This window comes from Salvelinus alpinus, chromosome 7, assembly GCF_045679555.1.
Source record: "Salvelinus alpinus chromosome 7, SLU_Salpinus.1, whole genome shotgun sequence".
NCBI classification, from domain to species: Eukaryota; Metazoa; Chordata; class Actinopteri; order Salmoniformes; family Salmonidae; genus Salvelinus; species Salvelinus alpinus.
The window spans coordinates 79,884,446-79,898,660 of record NC_092092.1 but is presented as its reverse complement, the minus strand read 5'-3'; the positions used below and the strand labels follow the sequence as shown (position 1 = coordinate 79,898,660).

General features: G+C 43.1%; 1 protein-coding gene across 5 annotated transcripts in view; it reads left to right on the top strand.

The window, feature by feature from the left end:
* The window catches only part of LOC139581743 (glycine receptor subunit alphaZ1-like), a 92,857-nt gene that overhangs the window by 47,593 nt on the left and 31,049 nt on the right, over positions 1-14,215 (top strand). For all 5 annotated transcript variants that reach the window (XM_071411833.1, XM_071411837.1, XM_071411834.1 and 2 more), the window contains 3 exons: positions 2,678-2,901; positions 7,571-7,653; positions 8,221-8,358. In XM_071411833.1, the coding sequence (XP_071267934.1) occupies positions 2,678-2,901; positions 7,571-7,653; positions 8,221-8,358 (445 nt within the window). The remainder of the gene's footprint in view (positions 1-2,677; positions 2,902-7,570; positions 7,654-8,220; positions 8,359-14,215) is intronic.

Genomic DNA, 14,215 nt, shown 5'->3' with positions numbered 1-14,215 from the left:
TGATTCAGTCACTTCTAGTTGATTCAGTCACTTCTAGTTGATTCAGTCACTTCTAGTTGATTCAGTCACTTCTAGTTGATTCAGTCACTTCTAGTTGATTCAGTCACTTGTAGTGAAAAACAGAAGATGTGTTGCCATAATGTTTGAGAAATGACCTAACTGCCCTGGGAGATCATTTTATGACAGCCTCCATATAGCCTCCATATAGACTCCATACAGCCTCCATACAGCCTCCATATAGCCTCCATACAGCCTCCATACAGCCTCCATACAGCCTCCATATAGCCTCCATACAGCCTCCATACAGCCTCCATATAGCCTCCATATAGCCTCCATACAGCCTCCATACAGCCTCCATACAGCCTCCATACAGCCTCCATATAGCCTCCATACAGCCTCCATACAGCCTCCATACAGCCTCCATATAGCCTCCATACAGCCTCCATATAGCCTCCATACAGCCTCCATACAGCCTCCATACATCCTCCATATAGCCTCCATACAGCCTCCATACAGCCTCCATATAGCCTCCATTCAGCCTCCATACAGCCTCCATACAGGCTCCATATAGCCTCCATACAGCCTCCATAGAGCCTCCATAGAGCCTCCATACAGCCTCCATATAGCCTCCATATAGCCTCCATACAGCCTCCATACAGCCTCCATATAGCCTCCATACAGCCTCCATACAGCCTCCATATAGCCTCCATATAGCCTCCATACAGCCTCCATATAGCCTCCATATAGCCTCCATACAGCCTCCATACAGGCTCCATATAGCCTCCATACAGCCTCCATACAGCCTCCATATAGCCTCCATACAGCCTCCATATAGCCTCCATACAGCCTCCATACAGCCTCCATATCGCCTCCATACAGGCTCCATATAGCCTCCATATAGCCTCCACACAGCCTCCATACAGCCTCCATATAGCCTCCATACAGCCTCCATACAGCCTCCATACAGCCTCCATACAGCCTCCACTCTTATATTGTATCCTTTGTTGGGGGAATATTTTCATATTCCACCTGTGTGTTTAGAATCTAGATTACTGCTATTTTAAATAATGAAAAGGTCTATGAAGACCTCATTCTGTAATCACAGTCAGACTAGACCTCATTCTGTAATCACAGTCAGACTAGACCTCATTCTGTAATCACAGTCAGACCAGACCTCATTCTGTAATCACAGTCAGACTAGACCTCATTCTGTAATCACAGTCAGGCTAGACCTCATTCTGTAATCACAATAAGACTAGACCTCATTCTGTAATCACAATTAGACTAGACCTCATTCTGTAATCACAGTCAGACTAGACCTCGTTCTGTAATCACAGTCAGACCAGACCTCATTCTGTAATCACAGTCAGACTAGACCTCATTCTGTAATCACAGTCAGACTAGACCTCGTTCTGTAATCACAGTCAGACCAGACCTCATTCTTTAATCATAGTCAGACTAGACCTCATTCTGTAATCACAGTCAGACTAGACCTCATTCTTCAATCACAATTAGACTAGACCTCATTCTGTAATCACAATTAGACTAGACCTCATTCTGTAATCACAGTCAGACTAGACCTCATTCTGTAATCACAGTCAGACTAGACCTCATTCTGTAATCACAGTCAGACTAGACCTCATTCTGCAATCACAGTCAGACCAGACCTCATTCTGTATTCACAATTAGACTAGACCTCATTATGTACTCATAGTCAGACTAGACCTCATTCTTCAATCACAATTAGACTAGACCTCATTCTGTAATCACAATTAGACTAGACCTCATTCTGTAATCACAGTCAGACTAGACCTCGTTCTGTAATCACAGTCAGACTAGACCTCATTCTGTAATCACAGTCAGACTAGACCTCATTCTGTAATCACAGTCAGACTAGACCTCATTCTGTAATCACAGTCAGACTAGACCTCATTCTGTAATCACAGTCAGACTAGACCTCATTCTGTAATCACAGTCAGACTAGACCTCATTCTGTAATCATAGTCAGTTTTCCGTAAAAACTCGTTTTTATTTTCCAACAAAATTCCCATAATAACAAAACGGGTGTGTCTGTGTGTTGTGAGATCATTTCTAGAAAACATATTTCTAATGTTGTGGCTGATTGCCATTGGAAAGGTCACCTGCTGTCATGCCTCGCTACGTTACAGCCTAGTCGTTATGGGAATATATAACCGCACGCCCGTTCTCTAGAATAATTGACAATTACGGTGGACTGTCGTGGCTAAGGGCCACAGCTCTATTGAAGGACTATATGTGTTTTCTAAAGGAGACGATGAACCACCAGGACCATCATTTAGCTCCTGCCTTAAGAATGCTGCTACTGTTCAGACAGGCTTGATTAGCATAGACAATATACACATGGAAAGCCCAATAACGTCTAATATAGAATCTTTTGTTTAACTAAGCTTTATTCAATAAAAATGCATAGGGTTTTTTAGGTCTAAAGAATTGGAAACCGATCCCCATGTCTTGTGCAATCCTTTAACCCAGAAATCAATTATAAAATTAAACAATCAATCAAACAAACAAGCAAACCAGCCAATCAATCAATCAATCAAACCTCCCCCTGAGTCCTGGCTATACAATGCACTGACATACCTAGGTCTTTCTCTGACAATCTGATGCACTGATTGACATTTAACTGTTCTCTCCCCAGGACTACAGAGTGAATATCTTCCTGAGGCAGCAATGGAACGACCCCAGGCTGGCCTATAGTGAATATCCCGATGACTCTCTCGACCTGGACCCATCTATGTTGGACTCTATCTGGAAACCTGATTTGTTCTTCGCCAACGAAAAAGGCGCCAATTTCCATGAGGTTACGACTGACAACAAACTACTAAGGATTTCAAAAAATGGGAACGTATTGTATAGTATTCGGTATGCTATTCTTTTCTTGTTGTATCTTCCTCTTTTCTTGTTAGTTTCTCAGAATGTCTATCCGGTGCTAGACCTATAGCTGACAGATGAATGTCTGGTGCTAGACCTATAGCTGACAGATGAATGTCTGGTGCTAGACCTATAGCTGACAGATGAATGTCTGGTGCTAGACCTATAGCTGACAGATGAATGTCTATCTGGTGCTAGACCTATAGCTGACAGGTGAATGTCTATCCGGTGCTAGACCTATAGCTGACAGATGAATGTCTGGTGCTAGACCTATAGCTGACAGATGAATGTCTGGTGCTAGACCTATAGCTGACAGGTGAATGTCTGGTGCTAGACCTATAGCTGACAGATGAATGTCTATCTGGTGCTAGACCTATAACTGACAGGTGAATGTCTATCCGGTGCTAGACCTATAGCTGACAGGTGAATGTCTATCCGGTGCTAGACCTATAACTGACAGGTGAATGTCTATCCGGTGCTAGACCTATAGCTGACAGGTGAATGTCTATCCGGTGCTAGACCTATAGCTGACAGGTGAATGTCTATCCGGTGCTAGACCTATAGCTGACAGGTGAATGTCTATCCGGTGCTAGGCCTATAGCTGGCAGATGAATGTCTGGTGCTAGGCCTATGGCTGACAGATGAATGTCTGGTGCTAGGCCTATGGCTGACAGATGAATGTCTATCCGGTGCTAGACCTATGGCTGACAGATGAATGTCTATCCGGTGCTAGACCTATGGCTGACAGATTATATTGCTTACGGTGGAAACAAAACAGATATTAACATCCACATAACAACAAAAATGATCTCCCCACGCTAAAGAGAACCTGCCTTAGTGTATTTGATCTCACCTGACCCCGCGCTAAAGAGAACCTGCCTCAGTGTCTTTGATCTCACCTGACCCCGTGCTAAAGAGAACCTGCCTTAGTGTATTTGATCTCACCTGACCCCGCGCTAAAGAGAACCTGCCTCAGTGTCTTTGATCTCACCTGACCCCGCGCTAAAGAGAACCTGCCTCAGTGTATTTGATCTCACCTGACCCCGCGCTAAAGAGAACCTGCCTTAGTGTATTTGATCTCACCTGACCCCGCGCTAAAGAGAACCTGCCTCAGTGTATTTGATCTCACCTGAACCCGCGCTAAAGAGAACCTGCCTCAGTGTATTTGATCTCACCTGACCCCACGCTAAAGAGAACCTGCCTCAGTGTATTTGATCTCACCTGACCCCGTGCTAAAGAGTACCTGCCTCAGTGTATTTGATCTCACCTGACCCCGCGCTAAAGAGAACCTGCCTCAGTGTATTTGATCTCACCTGACCCCGCGCTAAAGAGAACCTGCCTCAGTGTATTTGATCTCACCTGACCCCGCGCTAAAGAGAACCTGCCTCAGTGTATTTGATCTCACCTGACCCCGTGCTAAAGAGAACCTGCCTCAGTGTATTTGATCTCACCTGACCCCGCGCTAAAGAGAACCTGCCTCAGTGTATTTGATCTCACCTGACCCCGTGCTAAAGAGTACCTGCCTCAGTGTATTTGATCTCACCTGACCCCGCGCTAAAGAGAACCTGCCTCAGTGTATTTGATCTCACCTGACCCCGCGCTAAAGAGAACCTGCCTCAGTGTATTTGATCTCACCTGACCCCGCGCTAAAGAGAACCTGCCTCAGTGTATTTGATCTCACCTGACCCCGTGCTAAAGAGAACCTGCCTCAGTGTATTTGATCTCACCTGACCCCGCGCTAAAGAGAACCTGCCTCAGTGTCTTTGATCTCACCTGACCCCGTGCTAAAGAGAACCTGCCTTAGTGTATTTGATCTCACCTGACCCCGCGCTAAAGAGAACCTGCCTCAGTGTATTTGATCTCACCTGACCCCGCGCTAAAGAGAACCTGCCTCAGTGTATTTGATCTCACTTGACCCCACGCTAAAGAGAACCTGCCTCAGTGTCTTTTCTGATTGAAAAAAGAATCCTTATAAATAACATTTGTCGTGTAACGGTGATGATATCACACTGCGGTATAAGTAAACTATGAATGCAATGCAACCAATAGACCTGCTCCTTACCTACCTAGAATGTATCTCAAGATAAAAGTAACAGCGGCCGTCCAGGTTGAAGCATGAATGGCTGCCGCTTCTATAGATGTTTATCTCTATTCGCGGTATGAACAATAGCATGCAGATGCAGCCAGTCTGTTTGGGGATGAGGTTCACGTGCACGGCAAGCAGGAAGGTGTTTGGCATGAGGGGAAGAACGCCTGAGATGTGTATTGTAACCTTTTAGATTGCAAGGCATCATGACAGGAAATATAGCCGCAGTTAGAACAATATGTTACCCTGCTTCTCCTCCTGTAAGGCTGTGCTAGTGGTTTTTAACAATATGTTACCCTGCTTCTCCTCCTGTAAGGCTGTGCTAGTGGTTTTTACATTTACATTTACATTTTAGTCATTTAGCAGACGCTCTTATCCAGAGCGACTTACAGTAGAGTGCATACATTAACAATATGTTACCCTGCTTCTCCTCCTGTAAGGCTGTGCTAGTGGTTTATAACAATATGTTACCCTGCTTCTCCTCCTGTAAGGCTGTGCTAGTGGTTTATAACAATATGTTACCCTGCTTCTCCTCCTGTAAGGCTGTGCTAGTGGTTTATAACAATATGTTACCCTGCTTCTCCTCCTGTAAGGCTGTGCTAGTGGTTTATAACAATATGTTACCCTGCTTCTCCTCCTGTAAGGCTGTGCTAGTGGTTTTTAACAATATGTTACCCTGCTTCTCCTCCTGTAAGGCTGTGCTAGTGGTTTATAACAATATGTTACCCTGCTTCTCCTCCTGTAAGGCTGTGCTAGTGGTTTATACAATATGTTACCCTGCTTCTCCTCCTGTAAGGCTGTGCTAGTGGTTTTTAACAATATGTTACCCTGCTTCTCCTCCTGTAAGGCTGTGCTAGTGGTTTATAACAATATGTTACCCTGCTTCTCCTCCTGTAAGGCTGTGCTAGTGGTTTATAACAATATGTTACCCTGCTTCTCCTCCTGTAATGCTGTGCTAGTGGTTTATAACAGTATGTTACCCTGCTTCTCCTCCTGTAAGGCTGTGCTAGTGGTTTATAACAATATGTTACCCTGCTTCTCCTCCTGTAAGGCTGTGCTAGTGGTTTATAACAAAATGTTACCCTGCTTCTCCTCCTGTAAGGCTGTGCTAGTGGTTTAGAATAATATGTTACCCTGTCTATTCCATTCATTCTATTCTATTCTATTCCATTCTTCCATTCTATTCCATTCTGTTATATTCTATTTTTCCATTAAATTCTATTCCATTCTTCCATTCAATTCTATTCCATTATATTCTACTTCATTCCATTATATTGTATTATATTCAGTTCCATTCCATTCCATTCTATTCCATTCTATTCTATTGTATTCCATTCTATTCCATTCTATTCCATTCTATTCTATTGTATTCCATTCTATTCCATTCCATTCTATTCCATTCTATTCTATTGTATTCCATTCTATTCTATTGTATTCCATTCTATTCCATTACATTCTATTCCATTCTATTCTATTGTCTTCCATTCTATTCCATTATATTCTATTCCATTATATTCTATTGTATTCCATTCCATTCCATTACGTTCTATTCCATTATATTCTATTCCATTCTATTCCATTCCATTCTATTCCATTTCATTACTTTTTATTCCATTATATTCTATTGTATTCCATTCTACTCCATTCCATTCTATTATATTCAGTTCCATTCTATTCCATTCCATTCTATTCCATTCCATTCTATTCCATTATATTATATTGTATTCCATTCTATTCCATTACATTCTATTCCATTCCATTCTATTATATTTCATTATATGCTATTCCATTCTATTCTATTCCATTCCATTACGTTCTATTCCATTATATTCTATTGTATTCCATTCTATTCCATTACATTCTATTCCATTCTATTATATTTAATTATATGCTATTCCATTCTATTCCATTCCATTCTATTCCATTATATTCTATTGTATTCCATTCTATTCCATTCCATTCTATTCCATTCCATTCTATTCCATTCCATTCTATTCCATCCATTCTATTATATTTCATTATATGCTATTCCATTCTATTCCATTCTATTCCATTCCATTACGTTCTATTCCATTATATTCCATTATATTCTATTCTATTCCATTCTATTCTATTGTATTCCATTCTATTCCATTCCATTCTATTATATTTCATTATATGCTATTCCATTATATTCCATTATATTCTATTGTATTCCATTCTATTCCATTACATTCTATTCCATTATATTCTATTGTATTCCATTCTATTCCATTACATTCTATTCCATTACATTCTATTCCATTCCATTCTATTATATTTCATTATATGCTATTCCATTCTATTCCATTCTATTCTATTCCATTATATTCCATTATATTCTATTGTATTCCATTCCATTTCATTACTTTTTATTCCATTATATTCTATTGTATTCCATTCTACTCCATTCCATTCTATTCTATTCCATTCCATTCTATTCTATGTAAACATGTTAACAAAATAACGCTGATCCTGGCCTGTCTGTTCTGCTCTTTCCTGTTTTGTGCTGTTCTGTTCTGTTTTGTTCTGTTGTGTTCTATTCTATGTGACCAGAATAACACTGGTCCTGGCCTGTCCCATGGACTTGAAGAACTTCCCAATGGACGTACAGACCTGTATCATGCAGCTGGAGAGTTGTGAGTATTCCATTATCATTTAGGAACACAGTTATCACACACACACACACACACACACACACACACACACACACACACACACACACACACAGGTAGGGTAGGGGGAAGTATTTATTTTGTGTTAGTGTGATGGATGTGTCTCTGGTCTGGAGGACAGTATGATGAAAGGCCCAGTGATTTACACGGCCCCTCCAGCAGCAAAGAACAGGGACAGGGAAGGGACAGGGAGGGAGTCAGGGGGGACCAACCTCCTCCAACCTGCTCTAACCAGCCAACACTGGCTTCTCCCTCCCCACCTCCTCTCTTTGGAAATTATGGATTTTTCTTTTTTCTTGACTCATTGTTCTCAGGTGTGAAGAATGACCACAACATGTATTGCTTCTGTATGAACACTATGGAGCTACGGTAGAGTTGGTTGATCAAGGCATTTAAACCTTCATCATACCACATTGTCAATAATATTTTTTTCTCTCTTACAAACAGCTTGAATGTACTGTGATACTGTGGTAGTAAGACTGTAGTAATACTGTGGTAATAATGATCTTGTTTCAAACTGTTCCCATCCAGTCGGCTATACGATGAATGATCTCATATTTGAGTGGGATGAGAAGGGAGCTGTGCAGGTCGCAGACGGGCTGACGTTACCTCAGTTTATACTGAAAGAGGAGAAAGACCTGCGATACTGTACCAAGCACTACAACACAGGTTGGTCTGTCTCTCATCACCTCTCTGGCTACCTCTTCCTCATACGCTCTTTTTTAAGGGGGTTTGTACGTTGAGCTAAACTCTCTTTCTCTATGTTGGTCTTTTGTTGGTCTTTTGTTGACTGTCTGAGAACAGCGTAACATAGACATTACAGGGTGCGTTGTTAGGACACGTAAATGCTGGAACACAGAGTGGGAGAAAGAAGGGAGGAAGGACCGGAACCAATCAGAGCTTTGTCCCAAATGGCCCCTTTATTCACTGAAAACCATCTGGCCATTCAACCTCATCAGTCTCACACTGTTACACTCCAGATACAACAGAAATAAACTGAGACTGAAGACCAGTCTAGATGGAATCTAAACAGAGACTAAAGGCCAGTCTAGATGGAATCTAAACAGAGACTGAAGACCAGTCTAGATGGAATCTAAACAGAGACTGAAGAGCAGTCTAGATGGAATCTAAACAGAGACTGAAGACCAGTCTACAATAATCTAAACAGAGACTGAAGACCAGTCTAGATGGAATCTAAACAGAGACTGAAGACCAGTCTAGATGGAATCTAAACAGAGACTGAAGAGCAGTCTAGATGGAATCTAAACAGAGACTGAAGACCAGTCTAGATGGAACAGAGACTGAAGAGCAGTCTAGATGTCTAGATGGAACAGAGACTGAAGAGCAGTCTAGATGGAATCTAAACAGAGACTGAAGGCCAGTCTACAATAATCTAAACAGAGACTGAAGAGCAGTCTAGATGGAATCTAAACAGAGACTGAAGGCCAGTCTACAATAATCTAAACAGAGACTGAAGAGTAGTCTAGATGGAATCTAAACAGAGACTGAAGACCAGTCTAGATGGAATCTAAACAGAGACTGAAGAGCAGTCTAGATGGAATCTAAACAGAGACTGAAGACCAGTCTAGATGGAATCTAAACAGAGACTGAAGAGCAGTCTAGATGGAATCTAAGCAGAGACTAAAGGCCAGTCTACAATAATCTAAACAGAGACTAAAGGCCAGTCTAGATGGAATCTAAACAGAGACTGAAGAGTAGTCTAGATGGAATCTAAACAGAGACTGAAGACCAGTCTAGATGGAATCTAAACAGAGACTGAAGAGCAGTCTAGATGGAATCTAAACAGAGACTGAAGACCAGTCTACAATAATCTAAAATAGAATAGAGAGTGAGAAAAACAACAAAGGGTCAAATAAAGAAAAATATGATTTGATATGATTTGATATGATTTGATATGATTTGGTATATGATTTGATATGATATGATTTGATATGATATGATTTGATGTGATTTGATATGATTTGGTATATGATTTGATATGATATGATTTGATATGATATGATTTGATGTGATTTGAAATGATTTGATTTGATATTATTTGATTTGGTATTATTTGATATGATTTGATATGATTCGATGTGATATGATATGATTTGATATGATTGTATATGATTGTATATGATTTGATATGATATGATTTGATATGATTTGATTTGATATGATTTGATATGATAATATATGATATGATTTGATGTGATGTGATTTGATTTGATATGATTTGATATGATTTGATATGATTGTATATTATTTGATATGATTTTATATGATTTGATGTGATTTGATTTAATACTATTTGATATGATTTGATATGATTGTATATGATTGTATATTATTTGATATGATTTGATAATATATGATTTGATGTGATTTGATTTGATAACATTTGATTTGATATGATTTGATGTGATTTTTATTTATTTTTTCAGAGGATTTTGTTTGTTGTGTCGTTGACATTGGATTAAATTGATATCTGGTGCCATTAAAATCTTGATTATTTTAAATATCATACCATCGCTCAGGAGAGGGTGACATCTGGAAATGACAGGCCGGCTGATGGATGGTGTCTGTCTCCTACCTCTAGAATCCTGCTCTCTCAGACATAGACAGCCTTGACATGGCTGAGTACAGATGCTTGATGGCATGCTAAATCCCTTCCTTACACACACACATACACACACACACACACACACACACACAAACACACACACACACACACACACACACACACACACACACACACACACACACACACACACACACACACACACACACACACACACGCTGAACACACACACTCACTGAACGCACACACACACTGAACACACACACAAGCACTGAACACAGTGGGCATGCAGGTTAAAACCAGGCACACTCAGAGCCACATAATGAGCATACTGGGACAAACATGGATCTCATATGACCAGGGAGAGGAAATGAGGGATCACCACTGAGTAGTACTGCAGTATGATGTCTCATATGACCAGGGAGAGGAAATGAGGGATAACCACTGAGTAGTACTCCCTCTTGCTCTCGTTCTATCACCCCCTCCCTCTCTCTCGTGCTCTCTCTCTCTCTCTCTCTCTCTCTCTCTCTCTCTCTCTCTCTCTCTCTCTCTCTCTCTCTCTCTCTCTCTCTCTCTCTCTCTCTGTCTATCACCCTCTCTCTCTATCCCATCTCTCTTTTTTTCTCTCAAACCCCTCCCTCCCTCTCTCTCTCTCTCTCCCCAAGCCCCCCACCCCACTTCCCCTTCTCCCCCTCCCCCTCTGTCCTGACTGTGGCCTATTATCTGTCCTGATTTGTCATAGACACTTGCTAAAAAACTTTAATGAGCAAACCTTCCTTCATGACCTGGCCTCTGTATAAGACGCTTTGACCTTTTTTTAATATTTTCAGTGGTATTGTTAACAAACACGCCCCCATAAAGAAAATGAGAATTAAAAACAGGTTCAACTCCTTGTTCGACCGTGATCTGGCAGAGTTACTCCACCTCAAGAACTCAATTTGGCCAAAGGCTCGGCACACATACTCAGGCTGACTGGCTCTCGTTCAGACAAATGTAAGTGCACTCAGGCTATCCAGAAGGCCACCGTCATTTACATTAAGGAGCAGTTCTCTCTCTGTGTGTCTAACCCCAAGAAGTTCTTTAAACCCTCCTCGTCACAGCTGCCCATGTCCCTTAATGTTGATGATGTGGTTGTTACTGACAAGGAGCACATTACTGACAAGGCTGAGCTCTTTAATCACCACTTCATTAAGTCAGGATTCCTTTTTGACTCAGCCATGCCTCATTGCCCGTCCAGCATCTCCTCATCTCCCACCCCTTCTAATGCGACTAGCCCCAATGCTCCTCCCTCTTTTTCCCCTGCCCCGCTACAAATTTTCTCCCTGCAGGCGGTTACTGAGTTGGAGGTGCTAAAGGAGCTCCTTAAACTTGACCCCCAAAAACATCTGGGTCAGATGGTTTAGACCCTTTCTTCCTAAAGGTTGCAGCCCCTATCATCGCCAAGCCTATCTCTGACCTTTTTAACCTGTCTCTCCTTTCTGGGGAAGTTCCCATTGGTTGGAAGGCAGCCACGGTCCGTCCTTTATAGGGGAGATCAAGCTGATCCCAACTGTTATAGGCCTATTTCTATTTTGCCCTATTTATCAAAATTGTTGGAAAAACTTGCAAATAATCAACTGATTGGCTTTCTTGATGTCAATAGTATTCTCTCTGGTATACAATCTGGTTTCTGCTGTCACGTCTATTCCTGCTCCTCCCCTCCGGCATGCGACGTCACTGGAATACTAACCACCGGTCCTGGGAATCATCATTACGCACACCTGGCACTCATCATTACGCGCAGCTGGCACTCATCATTACGTGCAGCTGGCACTCATCGTTATGATTCACACCTGACCTCATTACCTCCCCTTCATAGGTCTCTTCCTTTTGTTCATTCCTCAGTTGGTATTGCACCTGTGTTCATGTTGCCTCGCTTCTGTTACGCTGTCTTGTTTTATGTTTGTTGTTTTCATTAAACGTTTTACCTGCACCTGTTTCTCGACTCACGGTGTCATCGTTACAGAATACCGACTCCAACAATGGAAAAAGCAGGAAAATCGGATATCTCTCTGACGGTCGATGAACAGGGTTACCTTCTGCGTCAGCAGCATGACCAGCTGGCACAACTGGGGACGGCCATGGAAGAGGTCCTTCGCAGTTTGCAGCGTCTCAAACATTCCCGGGAGACGCAGCATCCTACTAGTGGGGGATACTCTAGATCCAGCCTACCCAGTGAGCCAGCCCAACAGCCCATTCAGCAACCCGCTACGGTCAGCAATGCCCATTTATCCCTCCCAGAGAAATATGACGGTACCCCATCCAAATGACGTGGCTTCCTACTTCAGTGCTCCCTTTATTTTACCCACCAGATGGGAGCCCCCACCACCGAGCGGTTCAAGGTTGCCACGGTTATTTCTCTGCTGACGGGGCGGGCATTGGAATGGGCTACGGCTGTCTGAGAGAGAGGAGAGGAGGAGCTAAATTCATATGAGGGGTTTATGACTCTGTTTTAAATGTATCTTTGATCATCCCCCGGAGGGCAGAGAGGGAGGTGAGCATCTACTTCAATTACGGCAGGTGGATCAGACAGCTGCTGAGTACGCACTCACCTTCCGGACAGTAGCAGCATCCAGTGGATGGAATGAACCGGCGCTTCGCACGCTATTTAGAGGAGGTCTGCGCGAGGAGGTCCAGACGGAATTGGCCTGCCGACACGTCAACCTTACCCTGGACGCACTCATTGCGATGACCATCCGACTGGATAACCTTCTCCGGGAGCGTCGGCATTCTCATCGCTTCTCTCCCTCCTTCGGCGAACACTCGGAATCAGAGCCTGAACCCATGGAGGTAGGGGTCACACGCCTCCCCGCGGCGGAGCGCCGCAGATGGATACAACTGGGGCTCTGTATGTACTGTGGTCAAGGAGGGAATTTTATGGATTTCTTATGGATTATACCCTTGCCTCCTCTCTCAATATTACTTCATACCCGCTCTCCTCTACTTTTCCGGTGCAAGGTCTCGATTATCGGCCATTAGGATCTGGAACCATTACACACATCACTCAACCGCTCACCCTCACCGTGGAGTCCAATCATCAGGAAAATATCACCTTCTTCATCAACAGTGCACCAGTTCACAATATCATCCTCTGCCTCCCTTGGCTTCAACACCATAACCCCACCATTTGATGGTCGAGGATGAGAATCACAGACTGGTCACCTAATTGCCGGAGAGCCTGCTTCCCTGTTCCCTGTGGTTCCACATCGTTTGAGAGGCCTTTGTTTTCCCTTCAGCATAACATCCCGAAGGTATACCAGGATCTGAGGGAGGTATTCTCCAAGACCCGGGCCACCTGTCTCCCTCCTCATCGCCCCTGGGACTGTGGCCATCGACCTGCTTGCTGATGCAACAACTCCACTCAGACCCTCTGTCAGTGGCTGACACCCTGGCCATGGAGGATTACATTCAGTAGGCACTCCAACAGGGGTTCATCCGCACGTCCACTTCTCCTGCGTTGGCTGGTTTCTTCTTTGTGGCCAAGAAGGATGGAGGATCACACCCTTGCATTGATTACAGAGGACTCAATGAAGTTACCAAGAAGTATTGGTACACCCTCCCGTTGGTGCCATATTAAAGGGTTACAATGGTTTTTGGGGTTTGTCAACTTCTACCGTAGTTTCATCAGGAATTTCAGCTCTGTTGCCTAACCTCTCACATCTCTCCTTAAGGGAGGCCCCCGTAGGTTGGTGTGGGGTCCAGCAGCCGATGAGGCCTTCCGTCTTCTCAAGGGACGTTTCACCTCCGCCCCATTGCTGAAACATCCAGATCCCACAATATCCTTTGTGGTGGAGGTGGACGCTTCCAAAGTAGACGTGGGGGCAGTTTTGTCTCAACGACAAGGGAACCCGCAGAAGTTGTACCCATGTGCGTTTTATTCTAAGAAAATGTCCCCTGCAGAAA